Source organism: Taudactylus pleione, unplaced genomic scaffold (genome assembly GCF_031769625.1).
Source record: "Taudactylus pleione unplaced genomic scaffold, aTauple2 ptg000819l, whole genome shotgun sequence".
NCBI lineage: Eukaryota > Metazoa > Chordata > Amphibia > Anura > Myobatrachidae > Taudactylus > Taudactylus pleione.
Window position 1 is genome coordinate 1,331,416 of NW_028285221.1, and position 17,989 is coordinate 1,349,404.

The window sequence follows — 17,989 nt, forward strand, 5'->3', positions numbered from 1 at the left end:
GTCTGTACACATACGTCATGTAATCACACACGCAGCCAATCAGCCATACTGTCAGTGTCATGTAATCACACACGCAGCCAATCAGTCATACTGTCAGTGTTATGTAGTCACACAGGCAGCCAATCAGCCATACTGTCAGTGTTATGTAGTCACACGCTGCAGCCAATCAGCCATACTGTCAGTGTTATGTAGTCACACATGCAGCCAATCAGCCATACTGTCAGTGTTATGTAGTCACACGCTGCAGCCAATCAGCCATACTGTCAGTCTTATGTAGTCACACGCTGCAGCCAATCAGCCATACTGTCAGTGTCATGTATTCACACATGCAGCCAATCAGCCATACTGTCAGTGTTATGTAGTCACACGCTGCAGCCAATCAGCCATACTGTCAGTGTCATGTAGTCACACGCTGCAGCCAATCAGCCATACTGTCAGTGTTATGTAGTCACACGCTGCAGCCAATCAGCCATACTGTCAGTGTTATGTAGTCACACGCTGCAGCCAATCAGCCATACTGTCAGTGTTATGTAGTCACACACGCAGCCAATCAGCCATACTGTCAGTGTCATGTAGTCACACGCTGCAGCCAATCAGCCATACTGTCAGTGTTATGTAGTCACACGCTGCAGCCAATCAGCCATACTGTCAGTGTTATGTAGTCACACGCTGCAGCCAATCAGCCATACTGTCAGTGTTATGTAGTCACACGCTGCAGCCAATCAGCCATACTGTCAGTGTTATGTAGTCACACGCTGCAGCCAATCAGCCATACTGTCAGTGTTATGTAGTCACACAGGCAGCCAATCAGCCATACTGTCAGTGTTATGTAGTCACACGCTGCAGCCAATCAGCCATACTGTCAGTGTTATGTAGTCACACAGGCAGCCAATCAGCCATACTGTCAGTGTTATGTAGTCACACAGGCAGCCAATCAGCCATACTGTCAGTGTTATGTAGTCACACGCTGCAGCCAATCAGCCATACTGTCAGTGTTATGTAGTCACACAGGCAGCCAATCAGCCATACTGTCAGTGTCATGTAGTCACACGCTGCAGCCAATCAGCCATACTGTCAGTGTTATGTAGTCACACAGGCAGCCAATCAGCCATACTGTCAGTGTTATGTAGTCACACACGCAGCCAATCAGCCATACTGTCAGTGTCATGTAGTCACACGCTGCAGCCAATCAGCCATACTGTCAGTGTCATGTATTCACACAGGCAGCCAATCAGCCATACTGTCAGTGTCATGTAGTCACACGCTGCAGCCAATCAGCCATACTGTCAGTGTTATGTAGTCACACAGGCAGCCAATCAGCCATACTGTCAGTGTTATGTAGTCACACACGCAGCCAATCAGCCATACTGTCAGTGTCATGTATTCACACAGGCAGCCAATCAGCCATACTGTCAGTGTCATGTATTCACACAGGCAGCCAATCAGCCATACTGTCAGTGTCATGTAGTCACACGCTGCAGCCAATCAGCCATACTGTCAGTGTTATGTAGTCACACAGGCAGCCAATCAGCCATACTGTCAGTGTTATGTAGTCACACGCTGCAGCCAATCAGCCATACTGTCAGTGTCATGTAATCACACAGGCAGCCAATCAGCCATACTGTCAGTGTTATGTAGTCACACAGGCAGCCAATCAGCCATACTGTCAGTGTCATGTAGTCACATGCTGCAGCCAATCAGCCATACTGTCAGTGTTATGTAGTCACACAGGCAGCCAATCAGCCATACTGTCAGTGTCATGTAGTCACACGCTGCAGCCAATCAGCCATACTGTCAGTGTTATGTAGTCACACAGGCAGCCAATCAGCCATACTGTCAGTGTTATGTAGTCACACAGGCAGCCAATCAGCCATACTGTCAGTGTCATGTAGTAACACGCTGCAGCCAATCAGCCATACTGTCAGTGTTATGTAGTCACACGCTGCAGCCAATCAGCCATACTGTCAGTGTTATGTAGTCACACGCTGCAGCCAATCAGCCATACTGTCAGTGTTATGTAGTCACACGCTGCAGCCAATCAGCCATACTGTCAGTGTTATGTAGTCACACGCTGCAGCCAATCAGCCATACTGTCAGTGTTATGTAGTCACACAGGCAGCCAATCAACCATAATGTCAGTGTCATGTAGTCACACGCTGCAGCCAATCAGCCATACTGTGAGCACTCAGGACGCTGACCATCTATGTTGCCACGCTCAGCCCGAGTCACAGCAATGGTCACCGACTGCGGGCTCTCAGTCACCGGCTGTATATTGGATGTGCTGTTCACAACGGGCTCCCTTTTACAAAGCTCACACTTACTGTATCACCATCACAACCTGCTGTGTAACCTGCGGGTAGCCAGTGAGAGGACGGGAGGTGGTCTGCAGACCGTTAATTAGCCAGAATGCATATATGTTGTTTGGACACTTATATAAAGCCTGCAGGATCAAAGTATTAGTGGGTATATTAATGAAATGGTCTGCTGGCAGGATGAATCTCTTTTTAAACATTTAATATGCCTTCTAATAAGTTTTTTGGATGATTTTCCATTTATTCATTCATTCCATAACCAAGTGACTGGTTTTCTGCTATACAGCCTGGAAGAATTACTGCTTACGCTGACATAAGTCTTTCTTTAAAGAGATACATAGGCCCATATTCAATTAGCCACGAAAAGCCGAGATCCGCGAAGAAGTATCTTGGACAGCGACTTTTTGCCAGTCGGAAACTTATCTTCGTATTCAATTCCAAATACTTTTCGTGTACGCGGAGCGTCAATGCCATGTAATCAGGGGCGCTGAGAGGGGGAGGGGGAGTGGGTACAGATTACCCGGGCCCTGGCTTTCTGAGGGGCCCGGGTCCGGCGCCGCTCCCCCTCCCCCCCTCACAGCAGCCTAGCACACAGCGTGTGCAGCAGCAGCCACAGCAGTCTCCTATGCCTGTGCAGGGGAGCGATCACACTGATCGCGCCCCCCTGGCTTTGCGCCGGGCTGAGGGGGCTCAGAACGCCCCCCCCTCCCCTAGTGCGCAGCGCTGCAAATCTTTTTTTTTTCTATCGGCAAGGGGGCGTGGCCACGCCTCCCGCTATTAGGCCATGCCCCCTATTACCAGGGACCGCCACGGCTCTTGGCAGGCCTACATTTAATATGCAAATAAAATTCGCCTCTGAATAGGTGGAGAAACAAAGTGCAAAATCGTTAATTTGGGGTGCAAAGGTGGGGAAACTACTCAGCCCCCCAAAGGATAACTGCGTCAAAAAATCCCTAAAAAAAAATTGAAGAACACCCCCAAAAAAGTACTTTGAATTTCAGGGTGAAAAAGTACAAAGTGGGGGCACTAACATAAAAACTAGCGAAATAGACTGTTGGGGGGTCCGCAAGTATGGGTGAGGGGTTTTTTGAATGCAGGTGCTTGCAGCAGTTGGGTTTTTTACGTTTTTTAAAACTTCACTTTAGCGACTTTAAAATATGCTACCCCCCCTCATGTACCCCAAATTTGACAGGACTACTTATTTTCAGAAAGAAATACTGCGTAACGCCATTCTTCACCACTAGTGTACAGACGCTAATTAGTACTTACTGACACAACTTAAGTACCCAAAATAGCTTTAATAGGGCTATTTGGGGGCATCTACTGTACATTGATCCCCAATGTTAGTGCATTTTTTTGGGGGTGTCAGGCTGATTTCCCCAATTCCGACAGCACTTTTTTCGCCTGGTTCACATTCGCCGGGATGCATTTTCGCGTGTTTTGGCATCGAATACGGCGAATAGTGGGGGCGCACACGGAAAGTTTTTGCGTCCAAAACACATGATGTTGGTGAAGAATACGGCATGCAAAACTTTTCCGTCAGCGCGAAACTAATTGAATCGGTCCATAGTCTCAGAGACTGTGCTCCTCATATTGGGCTTTAGGCGACACATTTATATTCATGAGCAGCATATTAGTACATTGTTATTTATCTGTTTTTATTTGTGTTTTTTACGCTATTTCTCACAGTGAATTAACAATTTTATGTTTTTTACTTTGAGAAATAAATGCTAAGTTTTGTACATTCCTGACTCCGATTTTGGTACAGGTCAGAGCAACCTGAATCTTTCTGGTTATACTGTATACTAAGCTGGACATACACCGGACCAACTGACCTCCAACCATTCACCGGGCCAACCCATACACCGGACCAACTGACCTCCAACCATTCACTGGGCCAACCCATACACCGTACCAACTGACCTCCTACCATTCACCGGACCAACCCATACACCGGACCAACTGACCTCCAACCATTCACCGGACCAACCCATACACCGGACCAACTGACCTCCAACCATTCACCGGGCCAACCCATACACCGGACCAACTGACCTCCAACCATTCACCGGACCAACCCATACACCGGACCAACTGACGTCCAACCATTCACCGGACCAACCCATACACCGGACCAACTGACCTCCAACCATTCACCAGACCAAGCCATACACCGGACCAACTGACCTCCAACCATTCACCGGACCAAGCCATACACCGGACCAACTGACCTCCAACCATTCACCGGACCAACCCATACACCGGACCAACTGACCTCCAACCATTCACCGGACCAACCCATACACCGGACCAACTGACCTCCAACCATTCACCGGACCAACCCATACACCGGACCAACTGACCTCCAACCATTCACCAGACCAAGCCATACACCGGACCAACTGACCTCCAACCATTCACCGGACCAAGCCATACACCGGACCAACTGACCTCCAACCATTCACCGGACCAACCCATACACCGGACCAACTGACCTCCAACCATTCACCGGACCAACCCATACACCGGACCAACTGACCTCCAACCATTCACCGGACCAACCCATACACCGGACCAACTGACCTCCAACCATTCACCGGACCAACCCATACACCGGACCAACTGACCTCCAACCATTCACCGGACCAACCCATACACCGGACCAACTGACCTCCAACCATTCAACTACTGTAGATCGTTGATTGGAATGAAAATCCGGTAATGTATGGGAACAAATGACAATCAGCCGAACAACGGGAGAAAGCTGCTATTCAGACAAGTTGTTTAAATCAAACAGATATAACCAACGTGCCTGAGAGACCTTTTTTTCGTGTTTTCCGGTGTTTGGGAGCAAATTGCCGATTGTCATTTACCACCATACATTACCGGATTTTCATTCCAACCAACCATCTAGTTGGATGGTTGGAGTAACGTTGGTCTGCGGACCTGTCCCTATTTTTGTCAAAGAAATACACTTTTCATCTGGACCCCTAAGGAGGAGGGCACAGAATAGGAGGTGTGGTGGGGGGCCCCGGTAATATGGGGCGTGGCCTAACAGCTGGAGGTGTGGCTATGCCCCCTTGCCGATATAAAAAAAAAGGATTTGCAGCGCCGCAAAGCGGCACTGCGCGCTGGGGTGGGGGTGGGCGCTCTGAGCCCCCTCAGCCCGGCGCAAAGCCAGGGGGGGCGCGATCAGTGTGATCGCTCCCCCGCACAGGCATAGGAGTGCTGTGGCTGCTCCTCACACGCTGTGTGCTGGGCTGCTGTGAGGGGGGGCCCTCAGAAAGCCCGGGCCCGGGTAATCTGTACCCGCTCCCCCCCCCTCTCGGCACCCCTGATTGGCTGCGCTGCAGGGATGATCTGATGCTGGTGGTGAATGGCGTAGTTTACACATACTGAGCATACAAAACCGCAGATGCACTATCGTTATACCGTTTATCGATCAAACAAATGATATATTGACAGGTGTGTACCCAGCTTTAGGACTATACCCCAGATATTTTTTTTTCACACCAGACAGGACAACTTTCTCCATCAGTATTAAATATGTGCCGCCTATTACATTACACATTGTGCACATAGCGTTCTATCACCTGGGAGAGATTAAGTAACTACAGTATAGCTGAAACCACGTTGCTTAAATTAACTACATTTGTTAAGTAATTATTTGATTGAGAACAAGTGTAGTTAGTAAAATACAATGGGCTCTAAGCGCTTTCTAATTAAATAAGTGTTTATTAATCACCCAAAGACTCAGTATTCTAATCTCTGATCCTATGGAAGATAATTAGCAATAATTCCCAAATTTATTGCAAAAAAAAACTAGCAGTGATCTGAGCCTCATAGAGGATTAAGCAAAAACTTTGGCTATAAACCTTCATCCTAATGCTAGAGGAAATAAAAGAACTATTGTTTAAGAATAAACGCAGAGATACATGTCCTTAGTAATACAGAATGACCGCATTAACCCTTGGGGTGCAAGGTAAATAAAAAAAAACCCCTTATGTTATTTAAATCAAACTCCCACACTAGAGGTTTATATTTCACAATGTGGTTCACCGTAACGCCACCATGCTTTTGGGCTGACACATAAAATCATTCCCCTTTTACACTAGAGCTAAAACCTGGGTTATTGCAGGTAGCTCCTTGGTGTAAAAGGGGAGAGGGTTGGATCGCTCGAATGACCCGACAATCCAACTCAGGTAACTTGCAGGGTTCAACACGGGACTAACCCGTGAATCCCTGCGGTGTAAACGGCGAGCTCCGGGTCACGGTGACCTGGAGCGCGCCGCCTCCCTGGCCGACAGGCTGACTTCAGTGGCGCTTGGAGGTGACGTCATCTCCTAGAGTCCACTTCAATGCCGGAAATAGCTGGATTTATGCAGACCAGACTCCGGTGTGAACGGCGCTGAATATCCTGGGTCAGCTTCGGGGGAAATTCTGGGTCTGATCTGGATAGGAACCCTGTTCCAACCTCTGGGTCAGACCCGGAATTTCGGTATAAGTGTAATTCCGAGTTTACAGTTACATATTATTTCTTATCTCAATTTATGGGTAAAGTTCTAATACAGATGAAAGGAATTTAGCACCAACAACATATATAGTTTGTTAGTGCACTAGGTCACAACAAATTAAAATATAACTTTTATTATCCTACTTAAAAATGAATATAATTTATAAAATCATAACACCACTATAACCCTACATACATTGTATAATGTTCAATAAAATGCGTGGCAGTATTATTACAACAATACACTGATAATGAATTATAATCACTGGGATAAATAGTCCTATTACAAATAAATTGGTCTCAAAAAGACTCTGTATCCTTCTGTTACCAGTGATTTACTATTGTTGCAATAAATGTTGCCACTAACCTAAGAATAAATAATATGTGTAGTGTATGTTGTATAATAACCTGGGACTGTAGCACTTTATTTCCTGAGATGAAAGGAAGTCAGATAAATTGACGCATTAGTCCGCTGAGAACACGCTGTAACTTTTATGTGTATTGTGTTGATTTCATTTATTACTCAAACTTGTTTATTAAAAACTGAAATAAAAAGCATGAAAAGAAAAGTGCCGGGAAAAATAAAGTGTCTTATAATAGTTCTCACGTTTATTATGTTCTCATCGTATCCTTTTCCTATAATGGTCTCCTTTATATTTACGAGCTTTGTTTATTTAACCCTATTATATTATCTTCTTTTAGGCGTTATAATAAGATAGAATGAATTCAAAATAGTTTTCCTTCATAATGAAAAAGATATTTTTTTTTACTATTATAATAATTTTTGTTTATTTATATGGCGCCACAAGTCTTCCGCAGCGCCTTACGTAGTACATAAACATTCTCAGTAGCCATATTTGGGCCTTATTCAGAGATGGACACAGTAGGACGCTGTAATATGAAAAAGCCGCCCATTGCCGGCTTCTCTGATCCGATGCTGCGCTGGAGGACGCAGCCGTCGGATCAATGCGGGAACATTAGACATTTGTGTAACCCTCTGGTCACTCAGGATGGCCGGGTAAATCATACAACTGGGCCAGTGATACTGAGTCCAAGGACGCAGCCACAGTCTTCGGCACGCCTCATAAATGTGGCTGATGTGGGAGCTCCGTGTCGCCGCCCTGTCGCCCCCTACACGCCCAGGAGCATGTCAATCATTCTGCGGTGTTTGGGGCGCTGCGAGCGACATCACAGCCCCAGATTTGCCCCTGCGCAGTGCGACTTCTGCTTTTCCTGGATATATATATTAGTGCACAATATCACATCGCTCATTCCGTATGCAGCAAACGCTGACGCTTCTCTCTGCCAGTGTACATTTATATAAGGGAATCTTCAATCAGCTGTTGTAGTGGGATATATATCATTATATGTGATCATTCAGATTAATTTAGAACCCAGTCTTAATTAAAATCTTGGCTACTTACTAGAACAATGTTAGGCAACAGTTGGACCGGTGACCCGGAACTGTTCTCAGTATGTTATAAAACAGACACCGTAATGAGTGGAATCAGCTTCCCCATCATGTCTGCGCAGCACATCCTATCAGGGGAGATAATTCTACACCCCATCTTCTGCTGACCGCCACAGATACAAAAAAGAGGCCGGGATATCTCTGTCAGCCGATGGAGATCCTGGCCTCCTACCTCCCCCCCAAAGTCGGCAGCACACCTCCATTTCGAGAAACAGTCGCCACAGCCTCCAGCCCACAAACGGCAGGAGACTGTCAATCACTGACAGTCTGCTGCCAAACTTCGTGCGAACATGCCGGCGCCTGCGCAGATTCCCGACCATTGGGCCTCAAGTTTGGGAACTTCTGGCTTAGAGGAGGTACAGCCGGGCACTTACCTCAGGTACAGCTTAGAGTCTGTGTACAGCACATACAGGAGGCACAGCCGGGCACTTACCTCATGAGCATTGCCATAAAACCAGTGACGCTTAGGTCCTGGGAAAGCAGAGAACATCCTGTGCAATTGCTGCCACCTCAGATAGAGCTTAGATGCTGTGTACAGCAGATACAGGGCGCAGATCCAGACAGCCCAGTTACAGAGCTCAGAGACACTGAGAGAGAGGAGCCCGGACAGCACAGAGGAGGAAGCCATGTCTGCTGTACACTGCACTATACACATGCAGGGATATAAGTAATGTGCCAGTGACAGGTAAAGGACAGGTCAATGTATAGAGTAGGAGGAGATAACGCTGCAGCTGGGTGTGTGGACACACACACACACACACACACACATTACATAAAGGGTAGCTGGATTGCAATCATTTGTGTGTTGCAATACGGTGTAATAGATTTCTCAGGTCTAAGTTATATCAATATAAAATACAGCAAAGTAAAGGAGTAACTTTGCACCTGGCCGCACCAAGGAGTGTATATATATGTATTGTGTTTGGATGCAGGTTACAGATGTGTAGTTTTATACTGTGACTCGATATGCCAAGTAGCCGCTTTTGGCGCACCAGGTCCAGTGTCTTTTTCATTCAAAATATACTTTTTATTTGCATAAATAAAATTCCTGGAAGCGACAAAGCTGCATTGGTACCGTGCGCTGACTACTGGGATGTGCGACAAGTGTACATCTGTGCGCAACTGAGTCTGAATCTGGGTAAAAAGAGCTCTGATACGAGAGGCTGCGGCTTTTCCTCACACCAAGCCCCATTGTGCTGCTTCTCCTGCGACTTTCCGTTGCAAGTCGCTTTGGATAAGTCTCTATGAGCTTGCCATATCTGGCCCCTGGGATTTTTCCCCATTCCTCAAGGCAACACGGCTCCAGCTCCTTCATGTTGGATGGTTTCCGCTTGTGAACCGCAATCTTCAAGTCTCTGCTGTGGAACTCTGCAGCTCCTTCAGGGTTACCTTTGATCTCTGTGCTGCCTCTCTGATTAATGCCCTCCTTGCCCGGTCTGTGAGTTTTGGTAGGCGACCCTCTCTTGGCAGGTTTGTTGTGGAACCATGTTCTTTCCATGTGATGATGATGGATTTGACGGTGCTCCGGGCAGTGGTGTATCTATAATGGGTCCAGGGGGGCCCCACACCGCACACCCTGCACCCATATTAATTTAAACTTACCTGTCCGATGTCCCGCATCGGGTGTCTGCGCTGCTCAGAACACCGGAAGATGGCCACAGAAAATGGCCGCCGCGGCCATTTTCCCGGTTTTCTGCGCATGCGCAGTAGACTCTGGGCACATTCTAGTGCATGGAGTCTACTAATGCTCTGGTGGCTGGCCAGCCACGTCAGTCGGCTGCCGGACACTGGGGTGAGAGGAGGGGGCCCCACACAGGGAGTGCACACGGGCCCCCTCCTCTCTTAAGACGTCCCTGGCTTCGGGGGATCATCAAAGATATATATTTTTTTTTTTATAACACAAACCAGAATTGTACTTCTCATCAGCTTTGTCCCTGACTTGTTTGGAGAGCTCCTTGGTCCTCATGGTGTGATGCCTCTTGCTTAGTGGTGTTGCAGCCTCTGGGGCCTCTCAGGAAAGGTGAGTTTATACTAGGGGTGTGCACCGGCCACTTTTCGTGTTTTGTGTTTTGGTTTTGGAACTGGATCTTTCTTCGTGTTTTGGATCTGGATTGGTTTTGCCAAAACCACCCTTCCGTGTTTTGTGTTCTGGGTTTTGTGTTTTGGATCTGTATTTTTTTGAAAAAAAGCATAAAAACAGCTAAAATCACAGAATTTGTAGGTTTTTCTGCTCCTATGCTATTATTAACCTCAATAACCTTAATTTCCACTCATATCCAGTCTATTCTGAACACCTCACACCTCACAATAGTGTTTTTATGTCCAAAAGGTTGCACCGAGGTAGCTGGATGATTATGCTAAGAGATACGAGTGGGCGGCACAAACACGTGGCCCATCTAGGAGTGGCACTGCAGTGGCAGACAGGATAGCAGTTTGAAAAACTAGGCCCCAAACTGTACATAATGCAAAGAAAAAAAAGAGGTGCAAGATGGAATTGTCCTTGGGCCCTCCCACCCACCCTTATGTTGTATAAACAGGACATGCACACTTTAACAAACCAATCATTTCAGCGCCAGGGTCTGCCACACAACTGTGGCTGAAATGATTGGTTCGTTTGGGCCCCCACAAAACAAGCTGGCAATTAATCTGTCCCTGCACAAACTGGCTCTACGGAGGCAAGATGTCATCCTCATCCTCCTCATCCACCGATTCCTCACCCTCTTCAGTGTGTACATCCTCATCCTCACAGAGTATTAATTCGTCCCTGCTGGAACCACAGGTCCCTCTGTACGTTCTGGAGGCTGGTCTCCCTGGAAGAGTTGATAATTCATTTTATGAACATCATCTTCTCCACATTTTGTGTAAGCAACCTCCTACGCCTTTCGCTGACAAGGTTCCCAGCTGCACTAAACACTCTTTCGGAGTACACACTGGAGGGGGGCAAAATCAGGTAAAATAGAGCCAGTTTGTACAGGGACCTCCAAATTGCTTCTTTTTCCTGCCAGTACAGGTACGGACTGTCTGACATGCCTACTTGGATGCTGTCACCGATGTAATCCTTTAACAGACAGACGCACGCTTGTCGCTGCTGCTTTGAGGATGCAAGTGCGGCTACAGCCCACACAATTCACAAAGACAGAAAAAAAAAAAGAATATTTTTATTGTTTGTGGAGCGCACTTTGAGGGTTACACCACCCTTTAACAGACAGACGCATGCTTGTCGCTGCTGCTTTGAGGATGCAAGTGCGGCTACAGCCCACACAATTCACAAAGACAGAAAAAAAGAAGAAGAATATTTTAATTGTTTGTGTAGCACACTTTGAGGGTGTCACCACCCTTTAACAGACAGACGCACGCTTGTCGCTGCTGCTTTAAGGATGCAGGTGCGGCTACAGCCCACACATTTCACAAAGACCGAGAAAAAAAGAACAATATTTTAATTGTTTGTGTAGCACACTTTGAGGGTGTCACCACCCTTTAACAGACAGACACACGCTTGTCGCTGCTGCTTTGAGGATGCAAGTGCGGCTACATCGCACACAAGTCACAAACACATTAAAAAAATTGTTTTTTATTTTTTGGAGCACTTTGAGAGTTACACCACCCTTTAACAGACAGACTCACGCTTGTCGCTGCTGCTTTAAGGATGCAGGTGCGGCTACAGCCCACACAATTCACAAAGACAGAAAAAAAAAGAACAATATTTTAATTGTTTGTGTAGCACACTTTGAGGGTGTCACCACCCTTTAACAGACAGACGCACGCTTGTCGCTGCTGCTTTAAGGATGCAGGTGCGGCTACAGCCCACACATTTCACAAAGGCCGAAAAAAAAAGAAGAATATTTTAATTGTTTGTGTAGCACACTTTGAGGGTGTCACCACCCTTTAACAGACAGACGCACGCTTGTCGCTGCTGCTTTGAGGATGCAGGTGGAATCGAGACGGGATTTGGAACCGAGGACACACTACCTCCATCAATTGTCTAAATCCCACTGCACTAATGGCGGATACCGGACGCACGTCTAACACCAACATAGCAGTCAAGGCCTCAGTTATACGTTTTGCTTCAGGATGACTGCTGTCGTACTTCATCCTCATCGCTAGGGACTGTTGGAGGGTCAATTGTTTAGTAAAAGTAGTGATGTTCCTACTTCCTCTCTGGGATGATGAACAACTCCCAGCAGCAGCAACAGCACTAGGAGGAAGTGGTTCTTGATCTTTTCCTATTTTATTTTTATCGGAGAAAGTTTGGTCCTCCATTTATGTTATATTGATATATACGTGCGGCTAAAGCGCACTCAAACACAGAAAATATTTTTTTATTTTTGCTGGAGAGTAGTGCACTTTGTGGGTTACACCACCCTTTAAGAAATGAGCCAGCCGGCTCTTTACTTATGGGACACAGGCGCTCGCTTGGCGCTGCTCCTTTGTTGATGCACGTGCAGCCACAGTGCACACAAGTCACAAACACAGAAAATATATATTTTTTTGTTTTGGAGTGTACTTTTGGGGTTACAGAACCCTTTAACGGTCAAGCTAGCCGGCCCTTTACTTATGACACAGGCGCACGCTTAGCACTACTTTGTTGATGCACGTGCGGCTACTGCGCACACAATTCACAAACACAGAAAATAAATTTTTTTTTTGGTTTGGACTGGAGTGTACTTTCGGGGGTTACAGCACCCTTTAACGGTCAAGCCAGCCGGCCCTTTACTTATGACACAGGCGCACGCTTGGCACTACTTTGATGATGCACGTGCGGCTACTGCGCACACAATTCACAAACACAGAAAATAATTTTTTTTTTGGTTTGGACTGGAGTGTACTTTGGGGGTTACAGCACCCTTTAACGGTCAAGCCAGCCGGCCCTTTACTTATGACACAGGAGCACGCTTGGCACTACTTTGTTGATGCACGTGCGGCTACTGCGCACACAATTCACAAACACAGAAAATTATTTTTTTTTTGGTTTGGACTGGAGTGTACTTTCGGGGGTTACAGCATCCTTAACGGTCAAGCCAGCCGGCCCTTTACTTATGACACAGGCGCACGCTTAGCACTACTTTGTTGATGCACGTGCGGCTACTGCGCACACAATTCACAAACACAGAAAATAATTTTTTTTTTGGTTTGGACTGGAGTGTACTTTCAGGGGTTACAGCACCCTTTAACGGTCAAGCCAGCCGGCCCTTTACTTATGACACAGGCGCACGCTTGGCACTACTTTGTTGATGCACGTGCGGCTACTGCGCACACAATTCACAAACACAGAAAATAATTTTTTTTTGGTTTGGACTGGAGTGTACTTTGGGGGTTACAGCACCCTTTAACGGTCAAGCCAGCCGGCCCTTTACTTATGACACAGGCGCACACTTGGCACTACTTTGTTGATGCACGTGCGGCTACTGCGCACACAATTCACAAACACAGAAAATATATTATTTTTTTAGCACTTGGGGGGAGCACCCCTGATGGACAGAGCACCCCCTGGACAACACTACAGCACCCCTTTAGGACTGGGACACTGCACAGGACTTTGGAGTGGACACAGCCCCTATGGAGAACTGACTGCACAACACAGTCCAGCCAGCCCCTATTAACAACAGCAGCACAGCACAACACAGCCAGCCCCTATGGACTTTGAAGTAGTGGACAACAGCAGCACTACACTACACTACACTACACAGCCCTAACTCCCACCCTCCCTCTTCACTGTCCACAGCCGAGTGAGAAAATGGCGCCGACGCGGGTACCTTATATAGGATCCAAAACCCGCGAGACTCGGAAGGCGGGATGATGACGTTTTGCCTCGATTTCAGATCCGAGTCAGGCGGTAAAAGTCGAGCCTGACTCGGATCGTACTCGGATCGGGGGGGCTCGGGGGGATTCGGATTTCAGAAATCAAAACCCGCTCACCCCTAGTTTATACTGACAGATCATGTGACACTTAGATGTCACACAGGGGGACTTCATTTCACTAATTATGTGACTTCTGAAGGGAATTGGTTGCACCAGAACTTTTGAGGGGTTTCATAGCAAAGGGGGTGATTACATATGCACATGCCAATTTTCAGAATTGTATTTATAAAGATTCTTTTTTAGATATCTTTTTCTCATTTCACTTCACCAAATTAGACTATTTTGTGCAGATCCATCACATACAATTCAGATTAAAAAAATAAATTAATTACAGGTTGTAATGTAACAAAAAAGGTAAAAAGCCAAGGGGCATGAATACTTTTTCAAGGCACTGTAAATGAGCTTGGACACGCCCCTCACAAATGTAACTCTCTGCACATTTTACGTCTGCCTCACCTGCAGTGCAAAGGGCCTGATTCACAAATACCATCACAGTTGTCATTCCTCATATGCTAATGACTTACTTGCTGTCCAGGGCTAAGAGACGCCCCACTGACAGCATCTCAAATCTGCCACTCATGTACAAAACCGGAAACATTGCGCACAGATCAGGCGGCCATCAGCCTTCTGAGTAAGTCTAAGCTGCCGCAGACACAGTTGGTCTCCGGCCACGCAGAGGGCTCTCCTGCTGCCAGCAAGAATGCAGTCGCTAAGTTCCGCAATCCCTGAAAACAGTGATTAAATGCTACCGAAATGCCGGCATTTTTCTAACCACCCACCGTTACCTCCCCCAAACACTGACTTTCGATTGAATCCTTTGTGTGAGTGTATTCACAATTCAGTTGCGGTTTTTGCACAGTGAGGCTTGCATGCATAATGGCAAATAATCGCTCAATCTGTGCAAATATCGGCATTGCAGCCATCTCAGAATCGGGCAAAAAATAACTTCTGTTGCTTTGCTTCCAACCATAGATCCCTACCCTCCTGTATCCATCGAGAGACTTCCCGGTCACTGTCTTCTCTCCTGCTGCCATGGATTCTTCACTACAGGTTAACTCAGCCTGCCAAGGGACCACCATGGAGTTGCTGAGCAAAGACAGTCACTGTAACTGCTGTTGTCAGTTAGGAGCATCTGCTGTCCTTGCTCATGAGCCCCATGGTGGTTCCCAACAGGATGATCTCTGTGTCTTCTTATCTCTGTGTGTGTGCTGCAGTGAGTTACAGTCTCTGCTGCTGCTGCTTCTAGTGTGAGCTGTGACTGAGGGGAAGAATTTTTAGTGTAATCTTTAGTAAAAATACAGGGTTAGATATTACTCCCAATGTCAGTTCCTCCCTGTAAACACACAAAATGGACAGTACAGTACAATAGAATGTTTTTAAAATCTGATTTTTGCCAAAAAATAATCATTAAAGTAAGTGTGTAATGTCTTATCACATGTGGTAAACCAACGGCATTTAGATGAAATATAGGTTGAAAGTAGTTGATCAATATATACAGTATGTAAAATAGAACAACAAAGTAATAACTACCTCATTATGGGGTCTATTTACTAAGCAGTGTTAGGAGACAGAGTGAAATGAGATAAGGTACCAGCCAATTAGCTCCTAACTGTCATGTCACAGGCTGTGTTTGAAAAATGACAGTTAGGAGCTGATTGGCTGGTACCTTCGCACTTTTCACTCTGTCTCCTAACACTGCTTAGTAAATAGACCCCTAAGCATAGAGTAAAGGTAAGTATATTGTATGTAGCTGTTTACTACAGCGATTTTTGGTGGACTATAAGCCGCCTGTTTACTGAAATACTCTCAGGATAACAAACACAATTCCTCAGAGTAGCTCCTGTGACGGATAAGTATGATATAATATTACAGGTAACAATCCATTCCTCAGAGTGGCTCATGTGACGGATAAGTATGATATAATATTGCATAGACAAAAAACCTTACGGTTTCACATGTCCCATTAAGGCTGCTTAGACATGATCTGAAATTTCACAAAACCTATTGAATTTCTGCCACTCAAACTCCAAAAAGCAATGAAATTACGATAATTAAGGCCAACGCCTTAATGGACGTGTTCCTTGCGCAATACAGATATGGTATGCCATCACACCCTGTGGTTAACTGCAGATTCAGCACTCTCACAGAATGAGATTGCTATCACTCACAAAATGGTGGAGCTGCTAATTCACAGAATTGTGTGCTCATTGGAATACACACATGCAGTCTATGCAACTGAGGTTTGAGCAGTTATGTGGCTCCCACATCCCACTCAGTGCCCACAATCTTCCCATTCAGTCACCACAACAATCCCACTGGCTTCCAACAGCCTTCTCACTGCATACATTTATCTCATTCATTATACACATTCAGCTTCCTAATTGCTAAAACTATCATACTCTGTCTATGCATGTACACTTTCTTCCCCTATATGCCTCCATGCTGCTATATATTCCCCAATCCCTACTGCTGTTTGGTCTCCCAACTGTGATAGTCTATGTACCCTCTGTTATGTTCTGGGTTGTTTGTGGACCCGGGGTGGTAGCAGGAGCGATCACAGAAGCAGATTTGAAAATAAAATTACGATTTTTAATAAGTGCTTGAGTAGACATATAATGTGGCAGGAAATAAAAGTCCAGGAATATATAAATGTGCACAAGAGTTCAGTGGTGGGAGTAAAAGGGTTAATGTCCAAGTAGAAACAATTAGAGCTGTCCTGGTGTGCAATTAGAGAGTGAAAATAATCAAGCCAGGTATGCAGGTAGTGAACTGAAAATAATCAAACCAGGTATGCAGGTAGTGAACTGAAAATAAACAAGCCAGGTATGCAGGTAGTGAACTGAAGCGCAGGATGTCAGCAGGCTCAGGCACTCAGGTATGGGCAAGGGTGATGGAGGAAGCGGGGTAGTCCAGTGGGAGCTAGGAGCTGACAGGCAGACTGGCAGACAGCAAATTCACAGGAACAGGATAAGCACAGAGAACTCCCTCTCAGCTAGGCTGAGATACACGTTGCACTGGCAAAGAAGGAAGGCACTGACCCTTCCTAAATACCCCATGCCATGCTGTTACTGGCTGGAGGGAACATGTGACTCACCAGGATTGGCCAGCCGCATCACATGGCCAGAAGGCAAGATGGCGGCGCCCATGCCAAACGGAATGGAGATGCCGCCAGGCCTTACCAGCGCAGAGTGACAACAGGCCCGCACAACAATGCGCACAGCCAAAGCCCCCCGCCAGACACCAGCTCCGCCACCAGACAGACCGGGCAACAATCACCTCACAGGTAACACTCGCCTAGCGCCATGCTGAAATACCCTGGCCGTGACACCCTCATCCGCACCAATGTTTTTTCCCAGCTGCACCGCCGTGCATCCGTGCCTTCTCCACAGCCACACTGCTGTCTTTCTGTCATCTGTGGCACTCTCTCTTCCTCCATCTGCACTACTCTGGTCCCCCAACTGTGCAACTCTGTCTCCCACCACGACCCGCACCACTCTGTCTTCCCCAATCCCTACTGCTGTGTGGTCTCTGAACTATGGTAGTCTGTGTTCTCTCCTCCATCTGCACCACTCTGTACCCCCAACTGTGCAATGCTGTATCCTCCCCCACCCGCACTACTCTGTCTTCCTACCCATCCACACTAATCTGTCTTCCCAAATCCCTACTGTTGTGTTTTCCTATTTGTGCTAGTCTGTATTCCCTTATCCGCACCAATCTGTCTTTACCCATCTACACTGCTCTGTCTGCCCATGTCCATGCCACTCTCTTCCCCCATCCACATCGCTGTCCCCCAAAACTGTGCCACTGTTTCCCCCCATCAACACCACTGTTTTC

At 46.7% G+C, this 17,989-nt stretch overlaps 1 protein-coding gene across 1 annotated transcript in view; it reads right to left on the minus strand.

Moving 5' to 3' along the window:
• Window positions 1-8,924, minus strand: part of LOC148474692 (cytochrome P450 4B1-like) — a 120,015-nt gene extending 111,091 nt beyond the window's left edge. Inside the window, exon 1 of the mRNA XM_088458235.1 lies at window positions 8,730-8,924. Coding sequence (XP_088314361.1) covers window positions 8,730-8,924 — 195 coding nt within the window. The remainder of the gene's footprint in view (window positions 1-8,729) is intronic.
• Window positions 8,925-17,989: the final 9,065 nt, after the last annotated feature.